General features: G+C 36.3%; 2 protein-coding genes across 2 annotated transcripts in view; both read right to left on the reverse strand.

The window, feature by feature from the left end:
* Nucleotides 1-69: 69 nt before the first annotated feature.
* On the reverse strand, nucleotides 70-13,601 carry LOC123532226 (IgA FC receptor-like). Its single transcript, XM_045313613.2, has 2 exons — nucleotides 13,586-13,601; nucleotides 70-809 (listed from the first exon to the last, which is right to left on the reverse strand). Exons 1-2 carry the CDS (start codon nucleotides 13,599-13,601, stop codon nucleotides 70-72), a joined length of 756 nt encoding a protein of 251 aa, XP_045169548.2.
* A 4,550-nt stretch (nucleotides 13,602-18,151) lies between these two features.
* LOC123532914 (zinc metalloproteinase/disintegrin-like) overlaps nucleotides 18,152-19,590 on the reverse strand; it is a 33,410-nt gene continuing 31,971 nt past the window's right edge. Inside the window, exons 16-17 of the mRNA XM_045314526.2 lie at nucleotides 19,407-19,472; nucleotides 18,152-18,411 (exon numbers count right to left, since the gene is read on the reverse strand). Of these exons, the coding sequence (XP_045170461.2) occupies nucleotides 18,236-18,411; nucleotides 19,407-19,472 (242 nt within the window). The 3' untranslated portion in view covers nucleotides 18,152-18,235. The remainder of the gene's footprint in view (nucleotides 18,412-19,406; nucleotides 19,473-19,590) is intronic.

The following is a 19,590-nucleotide window of genomic DNA, read 5'->3' on the forward strand; positions in this document are numbered from 1 at the left end:
ACGTTTTGAAACTGTGGGGATAAAACAAGGAAAGATTTTCACTTTATATCTAAGTAAAATAGTTTGAGCTTATACAATTATTATCACGAAATTGCGCTCTGTTTCCTTACCATAACGGAAACTGGTTACTCGAGGGTATAAACAGTAAAATTTATTTTTGTCAATAAGTGACGATGGGAAATAGCTACCAATTTCACTCCATATTGTAGAGTAATCCAGTATTGTAGAGTAATCCAGTATTGTAGGGTAGTCCAGTATTGAAGGGTAGTCCGGTATTGTAGGGTAGTCCAGTATTGTAGAGTAATCCGGTATTGTAGAGTAGTCCGGTATTGTAGGGTAGTCCAGTATTGTAGTATAGTCCAGTAGGGTAGGGTAGTCCAGTATTGAAGGGTAGTCCAGTATTGTAGGGTAGTCCGGTATTGTAGGGTAGTCCAGTATTGTAGTATAGTCCAGTAGGGTAGAGTAGTCCAGTATTGAAGGGTAGTCCAGTATAGTAGGGTAGTCTGGTATTGTAGGGTAGTCTGGTATTGTAGGATAGCCCAGTATTGTAGGGTAGTCCAGTATTGTAGGGTAGTCCAGTAGGGTAGGGTAGTCCGGTATTGTAGGGTAGTCCCATATTGAAGGGTAGTCCAGTATTATAGGGTAGTCCGGTATTGTAGGGTAGTCCGGTATTGAAGGGTAGTCCAGTATTATAGGGTAGTCCGGTATTGTAGGGTAGTCCAGTATTGAAGGGTAGTCCAGTATTGTAGGGTAGTCCAGTATTGTAGGGTAGTCCGGTATTGAAGGGTAGTCCGGTATTGTAGGGTAGTCTGGTATTGAAGGTTAGTTCGGTATTGAAGGGTAGTCCAGTATTGTAGGGTAGTCCCATATTGTAGGGTAGTCCCGTATGTAGGGTAGTCTGGTAGGGTAGGGTATTCCAGTAGGGTAGGGTAGTCCAGGAAATTTCACAAGATCACAAGGTCCAGTACTTTCAACCATACAAATATAAGGACAGGAGAACTGGCCCAGAGGTAACTATTAAGCCAGAGCCCAAGCTGAGAGCTAAAAAGAATTTTCATGCTCAGGCAAATGTTTCATTTCATAAAAGAAATCAATGTGCTTATGGTATCCAGATTGCTTTGCCACAAATTTTTAGGATATCTGTAAATAAAATATTAAAATAGTACAGTATCTTACGAAATGCCTACTTTTGAAAATAATAGATGTTAATACTTATTTTATTGAATATATCTTTAACTAAACAAGAGCTCGTCGAACACGAAATGCCCCCCTTGATGCATTCAGTAATTGCACAAGGAACAGAAATTATATGCTCACTGTAAACAAAAGTTCTACCATTCTAGTTTAATCTGACCTTGACCTTTAACCTATTAACCTATCAAGAGATTACAGAGTGATCTTGGCGCCATCCACTGATCCATTTTTGAATGTTCCAAATTTCAAGACTAGCTCAAGGTCAAAATCAATGTCAAATTTCATTTCGGTACAAAACAATCTGTATGTGGTCCAAATTTGAAAGCTGTGGCTTGAGAAATGTAAAAGCAGGTCACTAGATCAATTTCAAGGTCAAAGTTCATTTCGGTAGACAGAACTATGCATGTGCTTCAAATCTGAAGGCTGTAGCTTGAGAAAAGTGAAAGTAGGTAATAGGTAAAAATCAATGTCAAATTTCAATTCAAAACAAAAACATATGCATGCGGTTCAAATTTGAAGCCCGTAGCTTCAGAAATGTGAAAGTAGGTCACAAGGTCAATCTCAAGATCAAAGTTCATTTCGGTACACAAAACTATGCATGTGGTTCAAATTTGAAGGCTGTAGCTTGAGAAATGTGAAAGTAGGTCACTAAGTCAAAATCAAGGTCAAATTTTATTTCGGAACAAAAAACTATGCATGTGGTCCAGATTTGAAGCCTGTACCTTCAAAAATGTGAAAGTAGGTCACTAGGTCAATAACAAGGTCAAAGTTTTTTTCTAGTAGAGACACTAGATGATGTAATATACAAAATATGCATTGTCAAATTTAAGCTTACTACAGAAATGTGAAACTAGGTACTAGGTCAAGATCAAGGTCAACTCATGTCAAGTCATCTTGCACTCAATACTGTGTCCAAATTTGAATGATGTAAGTTATGGACAGAAGGTTTTAAGTTTTTCCTATATAAGTTATATGAACCATATGACCCGGGCGGGGCCATAGTCTTGTGGTTTGGACAAGAAGATTTTCAAAGTTTTTCCCTATATAAGTCTATGTAAACCATATGACCCCCAGGGCGGAGCCATATTTGACCCCAGGGAAATAATCTGAACAACTTGGTAGAGGACCACTAGATTTTACTACATACAAATATCAAAGCCCTAGGCCCTATGGTTTTGGACAAGAAGATCAGAAACATTTTAACTGTTCCTGGCCAATGTGACCTTGACCTTTGGACCTAATGACTTCAAAATCAATAGGGTCATCTGCTGGTCATGGCCAACCTATACTACAATTTTCCTGACACTAGCCCAAGCGTTCTAGGTTATTGCCTGGAAACCATTTTATTTCCTGTCACTGGACCTGACCTTTGACGTACTGACCTCAAACAATAGGGGTCATCAGCTGTCATGACCAACACCTCCTATCAACCTATACTTCGTGACCATAGGCCTAAGCGTTCTTTAGTTATCGTCCGGAAACCGTTTTACTGTTCATGGTCACTGTGATCTTGACCTTTAACATACTGACCTCAAAATCAATAGGGGTCATCTGCTGGTCATTACCAACCTCCCTATCAACTTTCATGATCCTAGGCCCAAGTGTTCTTGAGTTATCATCCGGAAACCGTTTTACTATTCAGGGTCATTGTGACCTTGACCTTTGACATACAGACCTCAAAATCAATAGGGGTCATCTGCTGGTGATGATTAACCTCCCTATCAACTTCCATGATCCTAGGCCCAAGCGTTCTTGAGTTATCATCCGGAAACGGATTGGTCTATATTCCGACCGACCGACAGACCGACCGACCGTCATCTGCAAAACAATATACCCCTCCTTCTTCGAAGGGGGCATAATAAAAGTCCATTTAGATTTTCAGATTAGTTGGTCTAAGGTCAAGGTCACAGTGACCTGGGTAAGTTAAATGGTTTCAGGATGGTAACTCAAGAACATTTGGACCTAGGATCATGAAAGTTGATAGGGAGGTTGATCATGACCATCAGATGACCCCTACAGAATTTGAGGTCAAAGGTCAGGGTCACAGTGACACAGATCCGTTAAACCGTTTCCGGATGATAAATTGAGAACGATTGGTCACAGGATCACGAAATTGTATAGGGAGTTTGATCATGACCAACAGATGACTCGTATAGAATTTGAGGTCAGTAGGTCAAAGGTCAAGGTCATAGTGACCCCATACCGTTAAACTGTTTCCTGAAGATAAATTTGGGAATGCTTGCGCCTAGGATCACGAAACCTAGTAGTGGTGTTGATGATGACCAGCAGATGACCCCTATTGATTTTTTAGGTCAAAGGCCAAGAACAGTAGAACTTCTTTTGCCAATTACCAGAGAATGCTTAATTGTTTACATGAAATAAAGAAGAAACTGAATTAGTATAGCATAAGCAAGGGTAATACCGGCATTGGTCCAATCACAACACCCTTATAACTTGAATTTGAAACACAGAGACATAATTATTCCTCAGTACGTATAGGTGTATTTTATATATCTGTGTAACCCTCACTTATCACACTGTGCTACCGAGACGCATAGCGTCGGCCTTCAGTGACCAGACTTCATGTTTTCAAATATAACTCGCTCCTACCTATCAACGCTTGATACATAATAGAGTAGGGTCGGAATTAGCCGACAAATACTCGCCCACAAACACTCCAACAAAACAGATTTATTGTTACTGTTCAATTTAAGCCTTTTTAAATTGTAAGGAAACCTAAAATGTCACTGTACCAAAAAAAATAAAAAAATAAAAATAAAACATCAATACGCAGTGTCAAGTAGAAATCTATTAGCAATTTTATAGCAAACTTTATTCCCGAAACTGAGATTGCAGGGAGGTGGATGGGGGTATGTGCAGCGAGCTGCGTAAGCCGTTGACTATGATGACAGCAAAAACGCGTTAAATCGTTACAGATATCGTCACCAACAGCGGCATCAAAATGTTTTATTTAATGAAATCGCGTAAAAAGATGCCCTGTTCTACACAGGAAGATACGTGATATTCCGAAAAGCTACTGAAAACTTGTAATCGGTCTTCTTCGATTTTTTATAGAGCGTCTTTTTGGACAATCGCCATTTTCCAGTGATTTTTGTGCATTTTCAGTGCTAGTCTAGACCCCATCTTACTACGATAGTATCAGTTTTCGTGTTCACTAAATCCCGATCTTTGAGACTTTACTAAACAAACATTATCCACTATATCTAAAAGACACCTTACTGGCGATCCCTGTTAGACAAGCCAGCCCGAATACATGTTGTTTGCTGCTTCTGACCAGCACATTCAAGGATGTTAGTACGTCGTAATTAGGGGGCGTGGGCAGTGTTGCATTTTCCATTACTGCTCGTGAACAGACTCAATCAAAACGAGTCTGCAATTTTCACTGTTTGCATTGTTCTCGGTGCTTCCGAGGGATCTACTTTTCAGATTATATTTACTTCACAACAGCGGGTGTTAAGTGCTGTGTGGCGGCCGTAAAAAGTCGCCCCGACTTCATCTCAGTGTTGTTATATTTTCTGGTCCTTCGGGATCATTGATTTCAACTCATTTAGATTTGAAGATTGAATACTGCTTAAGCCGGTGCTAGGGGGCGTGGGCAGTGTTGCATTTTCCATTACTGCACATGAACAGACTCAATCAAACCGAGTCTGCAATTTTCACTGTTTGCATTGTTCTCGGTGCTTCCGAGGGATCTACTTTTCAGATTATATTTAACTAAACAAACATATATCCACTATATCTAGAAAGGACACCCTTGACTGGCCGATGTCCCTGTTAGGACAAGGCCAGCCCCGAAACATGTTTGTTTGCTGCTTCTGACCCAGCACATCAAGGAATGGGTTAGTACGTCGGTAATTTTTTTCCGCCAGAATAAGTGAAAGAATCCTCACTATCAGTCTGTTGAAGTTTAAATATTAACATCCTTTATTTTTGAAAGTTGATCATTATTATTATTATTTACCAGATTTTATAGCCCTCTTTTTATCTATAAATCAATACAACACAAAAATATATTTAAAAATAGTTCAACTTTAAAAGGTAGTTAGCTAGAATCAGGTTTGACTGTACATATTAATTATACTAGATATTTTATCTAATTTTATATTTTATTTACAATAAACAACAGTACATAACTTCTATTGCACAGCCATACAACAGCTTGAAGAAAATGTGTTTTTAATCATCTTTTAGCATCTCTAATGGTAGCCGGAAGAGTATTCCGTAACTTCGGTGCAGTTGATGAAAAACTACGATCACCGTACCTCACCGTTTTGCTTTTTCGAACAACTGGTTGTTTTGAGTTGTTCTTGGATCTCAAATTTCTTGCTGGCTGATAGAGTTCTAACAAGTCTTTAACATAGATCGGTGACTGGTCATGCAATGTTTTGGTTTAAACAATATTTTATTCATCAAATAGCATGTGATTACAATACAGTTTTTACAAAAGCTAGGGATCAAGTAGAAAGCTAATAAGCGTTTTTTAAGAAACTCTTTCCCGAAAAAAAAGGTACAAACTAAATTGCAGTGACAACAGTTAATTGTAAAATTAATGCATGCTTGCAGTCAATTCTTTATAAAAACCTCCAAGTTAGAAATATTTTAAGAGTTCTGAAATTGGAGTTGTTAATATTTTACTTATCTGAATCTAGTATGACAGTAAAGTTGGTAGGCAGTTGGTAGTTGGTAGTTGAACATTCGAATAACCAACTACTTACTAGTTGCCAGTTGGTTATTCAAAATGTATAAGCAAGTCTGATTACCTTTTAAAACATAATGATAAAAAAATCATTCTAATCCATGTTTTGTTCTTTAATATTAATCTTCGTTTCTTAAAGTGCATTCAGAAGTCTAGAAAAGTACCTTGAGAGCCAGTTGCCAATTCGCGATATGTTTCAGAAAAGCTATTTTTTCAGTCACAAATGGATAAAATCATTCAATATGACATTTTATATGGTTTTTCATATCATTATCTGACACTTTCAACATTAAGATCAGTCTTGGAAACACTCAGGAGAGCTAGTTGCCAATTCGCGTGCGAATAACCAACTGCCTACTGGTAGGCAGTTGGCTATTCGACATTTTACATACAGTCAGCGTTTTGGTAGAACATGATAAAAAATTTATTCTAACCCTTGTTTTGTTGTTGTTTTATGTTAGTATTTATTCTTTTAAATGCATTCAACAGTCTCAAAATGCACCAGGAGAGCCAGTTGCCAATTCGCGATATATTTCAGAAAAGCCGATTTTTCAGGCACATCTGAATAAAATAATTCAATTTTACATATATTTTGTCCTTTCGTATCAATATCCGACACTTTCAACGTATAGGTCAGTCTTGGAAACACTCAGGAGAGCCAGTTGCCAATTCGCGTGCGAATAACCAACTGCATACTGGTAGGCAGTTGGTTATTCAACATTTTACAGACAGTCATAGTTTTGGTCGAAAATGATAAAAATATCAATCTAGGCCTTGTTTCGTTCTTTAATGTTAATATTTATTCCTTTCAATGCATTCAACAGTCTCAAAATGCACCGGGAGAGCCAGTTGCCAATTCACGATATGTTTCAGAAAAGCCGATTTTCAGACACATATGCATAAAATAATTCAATTTTAACTATATTTTGTTGTTTCATATCAATATCCGACACTTCCAACATATAGATCAGTCTTGGAAACACTCAGGAGAGCCAGTTGCCAATTCGCGTGCGAATAACCAACTGCCTACTGGTTATTCAACATTTTACTGTCAGTCATTGTTTTTGTAGAAAAAATTCATTCTAACCCTTGTTTTGTTGTTGTTTTATGTTAGAATTTATTCTTTTAAATGCATTCAACAGTCTCAAAATACACCAGGAGAGCCAGTTGCCAATTCGCGGTATGTTTCAGAAAAGCCGATTTTTCAGACACATATAAATAAAATAATTCAATTTTACATATATTTTGTTCTTTCGTACCAATATCCGACACTTTCAACGTATAGGTCAGTCTTGGAAACACTAAGGAGAGCCAGTTGCCAATTCGCGTGCGAATAACCAACTGTCTACTGGTAGGCAGTTGGTTATTCGACATTTTACATACAGTCAGTGTTTTGGTAGAACATGATAAAAAATTCATTCTAACCCTTTGTTTTTTTTGTTCTTTAATGATAATATTTATTCTTTTAAATGCAATTAGCAGTCTCAAAAGCGCCAGGAGAGCCAGTTGCCAATTCGCGATATGTTTCAGAAAAGCCTTTTTTCAGACACATATGCAGAAAATAATTCAATTTTACATATATTTTGTTATTTCATATCAATATCCGACACTTTCAACGTATAGGTCCGTCTTGGAAACACTCAGGAGAGCCAGTTGCCAATTGGCGTGCGAATAACCAACTGCCTACTGGTAGGCAGTTGGTTATTCGACATTTTACTGACAGTCATTGTTTTGGTAGAACATGATAAAAAAATCATTCTAACTTTTGTTTTGTTCTTTTATGTTAGTATTTATTCCTTTATATGCATTCAAAACAAACAAAAATTCTTTTTATGCCTTATGTCTGAAAAATGGTTTATGAAACGACAACTTGCTCTCCTGATCTTGCAAAGACTAGGGAATGCATTTAAACCGATTAATATTTATATTTAATTTTCGACTGAAAAAATGACTTTCTGAAAATGGCTTCAATAATCTTACTGGTAATTCGACATTTTACAGACAGTCATTGTTTTGGTAGAAAATGATAAAAAATATCATTCTAGCCCTTGTTTGTTTTGTTTTTAATGTTAGTATTTATTCTTTAAATGCATTCAACAGTCTCGAAATCACCAGGAGAGCCAGTTGCCAATTCCGGTATGTTTCAGAAAGTCGATTTTTCAGACACATATAAATAAAATAATTTAATTTTACATATATTTTGTTCTTTCGTACCAATATCCGACACTTTAAACGTATAGGTCATTCTTGGAAACACTAAGGAGGGCCAGTTGCCAATTCGCGTGCGAATAACCAACTGCCTGCTGGTAGGAAGTTGGTTATTTGGCATTTTACAGACAGTCATAGTTTTGGTCGAAAATGATAAAAATATCAATCTAGTCTTTGTTTCGATCTTTAATGTTATTATTTATTCCTTTAAATGCATTCAACAGTCTCAAAATGCACCAGGAGAGCCAGTTGCCAATTCGCGATATGTTTCAGAAAAGCAGATTTTTCAGACACATATGCATAAAATAATTCAATTTTACATATATTTTGTTGTTTCATATCAATATCCGACACTTTCAACGTATAGGTCCGTCTTGGAAACACTCAGGAGAGCCAGTTGCCAATTCGCGTGCGAAAAACCAACTGCCTACTGGTAGGCAGTTGGTTATTCGACATTTTACAGACAGTCATAGTTTTGGCCAAAAATGATAAAAATATCAGTCTACTCTTTGTTTCGTTCTTTAATGTTAATATTTATTCCTTTAAATGCATTCAACAGTCTCAAAATGCACCAGGAGAGCCAGTTGTCAGTTCGCGATATGTTTCAGAAAAGCCGATTTTTCAGACACATATGCATAAAAACATTCAATTTTACATATATTTTGTTCTTTCATATCAATATCCGACACTTTCAACGTATAGGTCAGTCTTGGAAACACTCAGGAGAGCCAGTTGCCAATTCGCATGCGAATAACCAACTGCCTACTGGTAGGCAGTTGGTTATTCAACATTTTACTGACAGTCATTATTTTGGTAGAACATGATAAAAAATTCACCCTAACCCTTGTTTTGTTGTTGTTTTAAGTTAGTATTTATTCCTTAATGATTCAAACAGTCAAAATGCAACCAGACTGCCAGTTTGCCAATTCGCGAAATGTTTCAGAAAACCGAATTTTTCACACATATGAATAAAATAAATTCAATTTTACATATATTTTGTTCTTTCGTATCAATATTCAACTTTCAACTAAAGTCAGTCTGAAACATCAGAGAGCAGTTGCCATTCACGTGCGAATAACCAACTGTTACTGGTAGCAGTTGTTATTCGACATTTTACATACAGTCAGTGTTTTGGTAGAACATGATAAAAAATTCATTCTAACCCTTTTTTTTTGTTCTTTAATGATAATATTTATTCTTTTAAATGCAATTAGCAGTCTCAAAAGCGCCAGGAGAGCCAGTTGCCAATTCGCGATATGTTTCAGAAAAGCCTTTTTTCAGACACATATGCATAAAATAATTCAATTTTACATATATTTTGTTATTTCATATCAATATCCGACACTTTCAACGTATAGGTCCGTCTTGGAAAAACTCAGGAGAGCCAGTTGCCAATTGGCGTGCGAATAACCAACTGCCTACTGGTAGGCAGTTGGTTATTCGACATTTTACTGACAGTCATTGTTTTGGTAAAACATGTAAAAAAATCATTCTAACTTTTGTTTTGTTCTTTTATGTTAGTATTTATTCCTTTATATGCATTCAAAACAAACAGAACAAAAAATTCTTTTTACGCCTTATGTCTGAAAAATGGTTTATGAAACGACAACTTGCTCTCCTGATCTTGCAAAGACTAGGGAATGCATTTAAACCGATTAATATTTATATTTAATTTTCGACTAAAAAATGACTTTCTGAAAATGGCTTCAATAATCTTACTGGTAATTCGACATTTTACAGACAGTCATTGTTTTGGTAGAACATGATAAAAAAATTCATTCTAACCCTTGTTTTGTTGTTGTTTTATGTTAGTATTTATTCTTTTAAATGCATTCAACAGTCTCAAAATATACCAGGAGAGCCAGTTGCCAATTCGCAATATGTTTCAGAAAAGCCTTTTTTCAGACACATATGCATAAAAAAAACTCAATTTTACATATATTTTGTTGTTTCATATCAATATCCGACACTTTCAACGTATAGGTCAGTCTTGGAAATACTCAGGAAAGCCAGTTGCCAATTCGCGTGCGAATAACCAACTGCCTACCAGGCAGATGGTTATTGAACATTTTACAGACAGTCAGGAATGTTAATATTTTGTTCTTTCGTAGCAATATCCGACACTTTCAACGTATAGGTCCGTCTTGGAAACACTCAGGAGAGCCAGTTGCCAATTCGCGTGCGAATAACCAACTGCCTACTGGTAGGCAGTTGGTTATTCGACATTTTACATACAGTCAGTGTTTTGGTAGAACATGATAAAAATTTCATTCTAACCCTTTTCTTGTTCTTTAATGATAATATCGATTCTTTTAAATGCAATTAAAAAGCAGTCTCAAAAGCGCCTGGAGAGCTAGTTGCCAATTCGCGATATGTTTCAGAAAAGCCTTTTTTCAGACACATATGCATAAAATAATTCAATTTTACATATATTTTGTTGTTTCATATCAATATCCGACACTTTCAACGTATAGGTCAGTCTTGGAAATACTCAGGAAAGCCAGTTGCCAATTCGCGTGCGAATAACCAACTGCCTACTGGTAGGCAGTTGGTTATTGAACATTTTACAGACAGTCAGGAATGTTAATTCTTATTCCTTTAAATGCATTCAAAACAAACAAACAAAAAAAAAAAAAAAACCAATTCTTTTTACGCCTTAAAAATGGCATCAACAATCTTACTGCTACATTTACGCGTCAACATTAAATCGCCCCTATTTAATATACGCACTATTGTGTGTTCTATATACTGACTAAAGGTTAGGATTAGGTTTAACATAGGTTTTACTAGTGTACATTCAATGTATGCGTAAACTCAATGCGTGAGATTTAATGCCGACTATAAGTAGGTAGTGGTTTTTTTGCACGCCACAGGCTCTCTTGAATGTTTCCAAATGAAAGTGTCAGATATTGATGTGTAAGTTCAAACTAAATGTTTAAATGGATATATCTATTAATATTGAATACTTCTATGACTTTCGACCGAAACAGTGAATTTTTGACAAATGTAAAATAACCAACTGCATACCATTAAATATATTCACATGGTAGCAAGTCACCAATGAAAATCCTCGGGAAAACAAAGCTGCAGGTCAAGTTCAATAACACCGTTCATGAGATCGAGTTTCAAGAAGTTTCAAGTCATAAATCAAGCTGGACGAGGAATCTTAGGTCATAAATCGGTTGTGCTAATGGGGATATTACGCATCGGAATTTAAACAATGTGCAGAGTTCATCAGGGTTGAACATCTGACTGGGGTTAAAATGCCTAAGTTCATTTCAGGACAGGTTCAAAGGCATTGTAAAATTGAAAGATTTTCAGTTTAAGGCCGACCAAACCAGTTGCTCAACCCACGAGAAAATTAACCTTCCAAATTGGAAAAAAATGTTGAAAACGAAAAAAGACAAAAAAAAAAAAAAAGGATAAATAAACAAAAAACTGGTCTTCCTGAAAAATGCCGAAAAACAAACTGTTAGTAGAATTTGTAGTCTCATATTGCTAATAGTTATATATTTTTCATTGATTATTGATTAAGAATCAGTGCTTTTGTTGTATGTATAATATATTGTAAACAAATCTGATATGCAATAGAAAAAGTGGAAACTCCACAGGTCGCTCAACACAACAAAAATGAAAATGTTGCAGGCTCGGTTTGATTGAGCCTGTTCATGGACGGTAGTGGAAATGCATGCTACCGACCACGCCCTCTCGCCCTGGGTTGAGCAGAACTTAAGATTGTCAACTGGCTCTCCTGATTGTTTCCAAGACGGACCTATACGTTGAAAGTGTCTGATATTGATATGAAAGAACAAAATATATGTAAAATTGAATTATTTTATTTATATGTGTCTGAAAAATCGGCTTTTCTGAAACAGACCGCGAATTGGCAACTGGCTCTCCTGGTGCTTTTGAGACTGCTGAATGCACTTAAGGGAATAAATATTATCATTAAAGAACAAAACAAGGGTTAGAATAAATTTTTTAACATGTTCTACCAAAACACTGACTGTATGTAAAATGTCAAATAACCAACTGCCTACCAGTAGGCAGTTGGTTATTCACACGCGAATTGGCAACTGGCTCTCCTGAGTGTTTACAAGACTGATCTTTACGTTGAAAGTGTCAGATATTGATATAAAAGACCATATAAAATGTCATATTGAATGATTTTATCCATTTGTGACTGAAAAAAAAGAAGCTTTTCTGAAACATATCGCGAATTGGCAACTGGCTCTCAAGGTACTTTTTGAGACGGCTGAATATTAAAGAACAAAACTTGGTTAAGAATGAGTTTTCATCATTATGTTTTAAAAGGTAATCAGACTTGCTTATACATTTTGAATAACCAACTGGCAACTAGTACGTAGCTGGTTATTCGAATGTTCAACTACCAACTACCAACTGCCTACCAACTTTACTGGCATGAATCTAGTTCACATATGCAATGCTTTGTATGTGTGAACTAGAATCGTAATTATAAGTAAGATATTTAGAACTCTGATAAAGATATCATAAAAACAAACAGTTTATAGCTAGAAATGAAATTAATTTGAGCCGCACCATGAGAAAACCAACAAAGTGCGTTTGCGACAAGCATGGATCCAGACCAGCCTGCGCATCCATGCAGTCTGGTCAGGATCCATGCTGTTCGCTTTCAAAAACCGTTAGCGAGAGCATGGATCCTGACCAGACTGGTCTGGGTCCATGCTGGTCGCAGACGGACTATGTTATTTTCTTTTGTTGTATTTTCATTTGGTTGTATAATTCCATGGAAGTTTCAACACAGAAATGTTTCTGCTGACATGGAAATGTAACGCCAGTACGTAATTTTATGTAAACACGGGGTCATTACCGAATGAGCATCATGGAAGTAAGTAAGTGAGTAAGTAAATTATTTATAGAGGGTAAACCATCTAGCTAAGCTAATCTACCACAGGACCAGCTTAAGCTATAACGAACAGTATTATGGTCACAGTGCTAAATATTTAACAGAAATCAAAGAAATTATATACAAATGTACATGTACATAAATCAAAAGATATGAACTGTAGTTAGCATTAAAATTCATTCATCCATCGACCCATTTTATACAGATAGATTTAAAACATGGCAATGAAGATAAGAATTTGATTTCTATTGGCAAACAATTCCATACACTGAAATCATTAGTCCTCCACCTCTGATTCATGTGGGGAAGTTGGCAGTTACTTAGGGAGAACAGGTTTGTACCGATACAGAATCCAGGAACACTGTAGGACCATAAAGGCCCTTCTGTTTGATATATCCTTCTTAAATGATGAGCACAGTTTGGGAGCGCCGGGAACGTATTTATGTACACTTTGATTATGTACTTACTGATGAATAAAATTATAAAATAAAAATGGTTTAAAACATTGTCTGCTACTGATCAAGTCATACATTAGCGAGTCCTTCACCTGTGTTATTGTCTAGGATGCATTGACCTACCCTTCGTTGTTCTCATTGTTCCGGTTGTACAGACTTGACCTGCCCTTAATTGTTTTCAACGACTTATAATCATGTCGTCTGCTCAGAATCCAGATCGATATCGGGTAGATATTTTACTACAGTAATTTTATTACATGTTAAAACTATCTCTTTGTATAAAAAAGATCTGAAGGGATGCACATGACTACTTATGGGGTTGACTGTTATGCAGTGAAACCATGGCCACGTGACTGATACACGTGATGAAAACGCTATAATACTGCGTAGGTAGGCATCAGGAAATACCTACTTTCACTTTCATTTGCTTTTTGAAGCATATACGTAGCTTTAAAACATCAGCAAATATTCCCCTTTACAATAAAGCACCAATAAAGCTTAAATTTGGCATGAAAATCGGGAAAATTGCACTATATATTGATATGGACTACATTCGAGTGGACCACGGAGACACATCCGGCGAAAAACTACCTTTATGCCTTTAATACCAACTCCTGTGACATTGAAGACTACACTCATATTTCTTACCAGAACAACATGTATTTCTTCAGATTAATTGTTAACAGTTTTTTTTCATTTTTGGCCCGCCCGCTTAGCTCAGTAGGTAGAGCATTGGTCTACGGCTCGCGGGGTCGTGTGTTCGATCCCCGGGCGGAGCGTATGTTCTCTGTGACGATTTGATAAAAGACATTGTGTCTGGAATCATTCGTCTCTGATTCATGTGGGGAAGTTGGCAGTTACTTGCGGAGAACAGGTCAGTACTGGTACAGAATCCAGGAACACTGGTTAGGTTAACTGCCCGCTGTTACATGACTGAAATACTGTTGAAAAACGGCGTTAAAACCCAAAACAAACAAACAATAACAGCTTTTTGAAAGGTTTCAACCTTTCTGTGCTTTCAGCGCTTTGATTATGAAATAATAGCGACAACGCACGTTTCTTTTATGACCAAAATATAAAAATCCATAACCAATAAATAACTTGAGTACCATTTGACCCAGGATATTTTAACTTTATAGGGTGATAGGAGAGATCGTGTTTGTATACAAATCCGTTGTATTTTCTACAGAACTGATAAGACAAAGGTAGGGTGGGCAGACACCGAGCGTCCATGTTTTTTTTGTAAACAGTGTTTATTTCTAACGGCTTAAACTTTCTTAAAACACAAATGATATCAATAATTTTTTAGTGAATGGAAAGGATATAAAACAAGCAATTTATTGATTACTTTTAATTATTAATTCGAAATAAAATGGATTAATTATGAACGCTTAACTTACAGTGTTTTTCCTAAAAGTTTTGAACATCACTACGCCGTTATTTAAATTATATGTCATTTAAAATGGTTATTCATTTATAAAAGATATCTAAATAAGAAAATATGAAAATCTTGAGCATTTCAAAACTTTTAGAATTTTCAAAATCCATAAATTAGCGAAAACGTTATTGAAAATTAAAAATTCCGATCCCATACACAAACATTTGTTCTGCCCACCACCAGATAAACAGTTGTTAATGCGTGACGTCACGGTGATCTCTCCTATAGGACTTACAGAATAGACGAACCCTATTGTTTTGGGGGTCACTTCATCAAAGGTCAGGGTCACGGGTGCCATCTGCCTACAACACTTCATTTTTTATCATTAACTGGAGAACCATTTGGCCTAGAACCTTCAAATTTCTTTGGACAATAGGGATTACAAAGTAGATTACTCTTTTTTTAGGGGCGTTACTCGATCAAAGGTCAATATCACAGGGGCCTGAACATAGACTTAATAACTTGAGAACCACCTGACCCAAAATGTTGAATCTTCATACGATGATTGGAAATGTAGTGTGTCAATTTATCAAAGTTCAAGGACACAGGGGCCAGAACTTGGAAAGCCGTTTCTGATCAATAACTTGAGAACCATTTGGTCCAGAACCTTCAAATTTCATACGTTGATAGGACTGACAGAGCGGATGATCCCTATTGATGTGAGCACTCGGAGCCCTTGTGCAAAGGTCAAGGTCACAGGGCCTAACATGTGTCGGTGCGACGTTAAATAAAAAAGAAAAAGAAAAAAGAAAACAAGGTCACAGGGGCCTGAAAATGGAAATCTCTTTCGATCAATAACGCGAAAACCACTTGGCTTGGAATGTTGAAACTTAAGGCACGACTGGACATGACCCTTACTGATTTTTTGGTCACTCTAATAAAGTAAAGGTCAAGGTCACAGGGGCCAGAAAATATTGTATTGTTTTACCTAAGGAATATATGTTGTTTCAGGTTAAAAGTGGGTTTGTCATTGTCTGTCATTGTACTTATATGACATTTGATCTATCTGTGTCTTGATTTTGATGATTAAGAACTGCCATTGCAGTTAAGATGTAATAAAGTTCATAGATTTGTGTAAATTTAAACTGAGGGTATCATTGTACACATACATTTTGAGCAGTTAATAAACAATTAAGGTTGTTTCAAAAGTTGTAATTTAATGGCATTTCATTAATCTTTTTCTTGATGTTGATGTTTAAGCATTGTTATCATTGCTGTTCAGATGAAATAAAGTTTATAGATTTGTTTATATCTGTCATTGACCCATGGTTGCCATGATGTGTCCCGTGGTGCCCTGGTTCCGGGGTACAATGAGATGTTATAGTACTAGTCATCTACAATGCTTATCTCAGAAACGATAGCACAAAACATGACCATTGCCTACCCCTCGTGTACATAAAGATTATACTTTCAAATAGTATGACAATCACATAAAGTTAATATAAGATGTTGTATACAAATGAAAAAATATAATTTTTGTTCAAAGGTGCCCAAGTCTCCCCTATGTATTGCTAGTTCTAAATGAAATCTGGAAAAATGCGACGGTTTTTATATAGTAAGAATACTGTAATGATTAGCAGTAAAATGTAATTCACCTGTGTCAAGAAAGTGGGTGGGGTATGACTACTTTCAGGAATAACTATTCACATAAAAATAAAGCATATGATGTTGTATAGGTACTATCATTTAGAACCAGTAGTTAAATAGTTCTTATTCATATTGTTCTTATTCATTGTAGCTGATAAATGTGTTTGAGCTAATAATGCATGATTACTGCTAATTAGACATGAAGTTACTTTACCATATACAGTATATTTTGTACGATATTTACTACAATGACACCAACTCAATAACAATTTGATTATGCACGTTCAAAATTATTGTTCATAGTAAATGGCAGAAATGGTCGAAATGAAAAAGATACACTAGGACCTGTGCGATAACCCAGGTTGTACCAACACAGGCCGGCTGCGGGACGTGCAGTCAAGCGCACACGTTTGATTGTTTGGTTGCAACTTACTACTAGGAGTTACGCTACGTAGTTATGTGCAAAACCTAGTTCACGAACGCCAACATGACAAGCAAAATACACGCAACCGACCTAGTGATAGACAATTCCAAAATATAGGAGTATGTTTATTATATACCCCCGCCATTTATTGCGACGAGGCATTAAGCCTTGCAGTTGTCCGTCCGTCCGTCTTTCCGTTATTTTAGAATCCGTCTTTCCGTCTATAGACACATTGGTTTCCATTCATTTAAAAGAGAATGTTTGCATGGATTGAATTTATATTTTTGAATGTATATCCTTTCCACGCCCGTAACGTAGTAAAACGTCTAAGCCGCTTTTTTTACGAATTGAACGGGCCTCGTGGTAAGGCCATTCTCTTGATCAACTCAGTTTGCATACCATTTACACAGCAGGTGGTAATAGCTTACATGTGAATAAGATGCATCGCTTTTCATTTAATAGAACAAAGATACTAAAACCGAAAAACGGGACTGGACCAATTTCACATTTAAAGCAATAATGCATTCTAAAAGTATTGTTTGTAAGTCTGTTTCCTCATCAGTTGAGGCATCTCGGCCAGTTTCCACTTTCAGTACCTAAACCTGGTTGTGCAAATATGTAATACGTCATCTTACATCTAACGAATATCACCCGCGATTTTCTACGTCATACACTAGTCATGTGACTAATAAAGTCGCGAGAAGTTAAAATTTTACTATTTATGAAATCATGAAATCGGGAAATCGTGAATTCTTGAAGCGGAAATCGTGAATTCGTGAATTCATCACGAATTCACGAAGTTGAAATTGCGAAATCGTGAAGTTCAATGGTGAAATGGTGAAATCAAGAAATCGTGAAATGGAAATCTTGATATCGTGAAATTGTGAAGTTTAATCGTGAAATCGAGAATTCGTGAAGTGGAAATCGTGAAATCTTGAAATCGTGAAGTTTAATCGTGAAATCTTGAAATCGTGAAATCGTGAATTCATGAAGTGGAATTCGTGAAATACTTTTTTAATGATACAATAATGAAAACAAATCTTCGATGCACTTCAAAAAACTTTAATACTACATTTTACTGTTTAATCATCCATGTTTCGTTTTAAACTGTATTGTTAATCAAATTTCTATGTGAAGAAGAAGTCTAATGTTTTCATGCCAGTTTATGTAGCCATATTGTTGAATTGACGAAGATGTCTAACATTAATGGCGTAGAAGTTTTATGTCCGATACATAGATATAGTCATACTCTTGAAGTAGCGTTACCGTTTGATATCTGAATTTAATGTCTTTGTATAATGTTGTAACATAGGTACTGTAACATTCAACATGTGTTTGAAGAATATTCACATCTTTTCAAGTCATCTGACCACAAAAGTTTGCGCTGACATGGTCTTCCATCCATAAGTACGTTATCATTACAAGAGGCATACACGTGACAGCCTCTACATGACTGGTACTCTCCATCTCTTACACCTTTACAACTTGTAATACATTCACCTGAAGACAGAGACGAAAGTGAAGTTACTATACATTGTATTTAGATCGACTATTTGAAGAACAAGGTTTAATGTTTTTTATTTGGTCCGGCGTTGGTGTCGCTTTCGATTTGATCTTGTAGAAGGGCAGACACCAAAGTTTCTTAAACTCTTAAACTAACTTATAATGTATAATAATTTCCCCAAAACCACCACATCACATCTACCAGAACTCCCCCATAAATCTTTTCCCCTTTTCCCTATTTAAGCACACCTAAAATATTTTATTTTCATTTTTATACTGACATATCTATACGCTGACATATCTTATATCTGATACTGTTTCTTAATGTCCGTCACACCTCCCCCATGCTCCCCCCCCCCCCCCACCACTCCCTCTTACCCCATACAACAACAAAAAGACAACAATTCCTTTACATTTCTTATGCCAATATACATCTGATTCCCATATTGTTTCTTAGTATCGTTCATACACCCTCCCCCCCCCCAATACCACTCCCCCACAGATCAGCTCTACTTATTACATCCACTCTGCCCCAACCGCCACCCCAAGCAATCATACAACGGTAAAAAGATCTGTACAAACTGTACAAATTTAGTTTGGCATTCGCTGTTATCAGTCGTATCCACTTGTCAATTGGCGAAAATTTAACAGTCGAGCGAGTTGTCTGTCTGATAGCTCTAGTTAATTATATACTAATCAAAGGTAATTACATGATTTCTAGATGTGACCTGACCTTATTTTGTGATGAAAAATCTGTTTCTAAACTAATTATAAACAACACTGAGAGCCCCACAAACCCTAAAAAAATGGGGGTCTGGGGGGTGGGGGGGGGGCACAAAATAGCTTACTTTATTAAATTGTTTATGTTTATGCAGCAGGAACTGTCCAAGATTTATCTAAGAAACATTATTTGATTTATTTGTTTTTTCAAGTTTGTTTCTGGCTGCGCTAGATCATTGTCGGTTTTTATCAAATAACTCCGCAATTATTACCAACTAAAGGCTGACGGCTTTCTGGCTGATTCTTTGTCGTGCTTGTTGGCATTGCAGGAAGAAAAGCTGCAATAAAACAATTATAATAATAAAAATAATAGTAAATAATAGTAATAATATCTTTATTTATAGAAGGTAGCACTTGAAGATTTGGATCAGTAGAAAGTACAATATTTTAATTTTA

This window comes from Mercenaria mercenaria, chromosome 11 (genome assembly GCF_021730395.1).
Source record: "Mercenaria mercenaria strain notata chromosome 11, MADL_Memer_1, whole genome shotgun sequence".
Classification (NCBI taxonomy): Eukaryota; Metazoa; Mollusca; class Bivalvia; order Venerida; family Veneridae; genus Mercenaria; species Mercenaria mercenaria.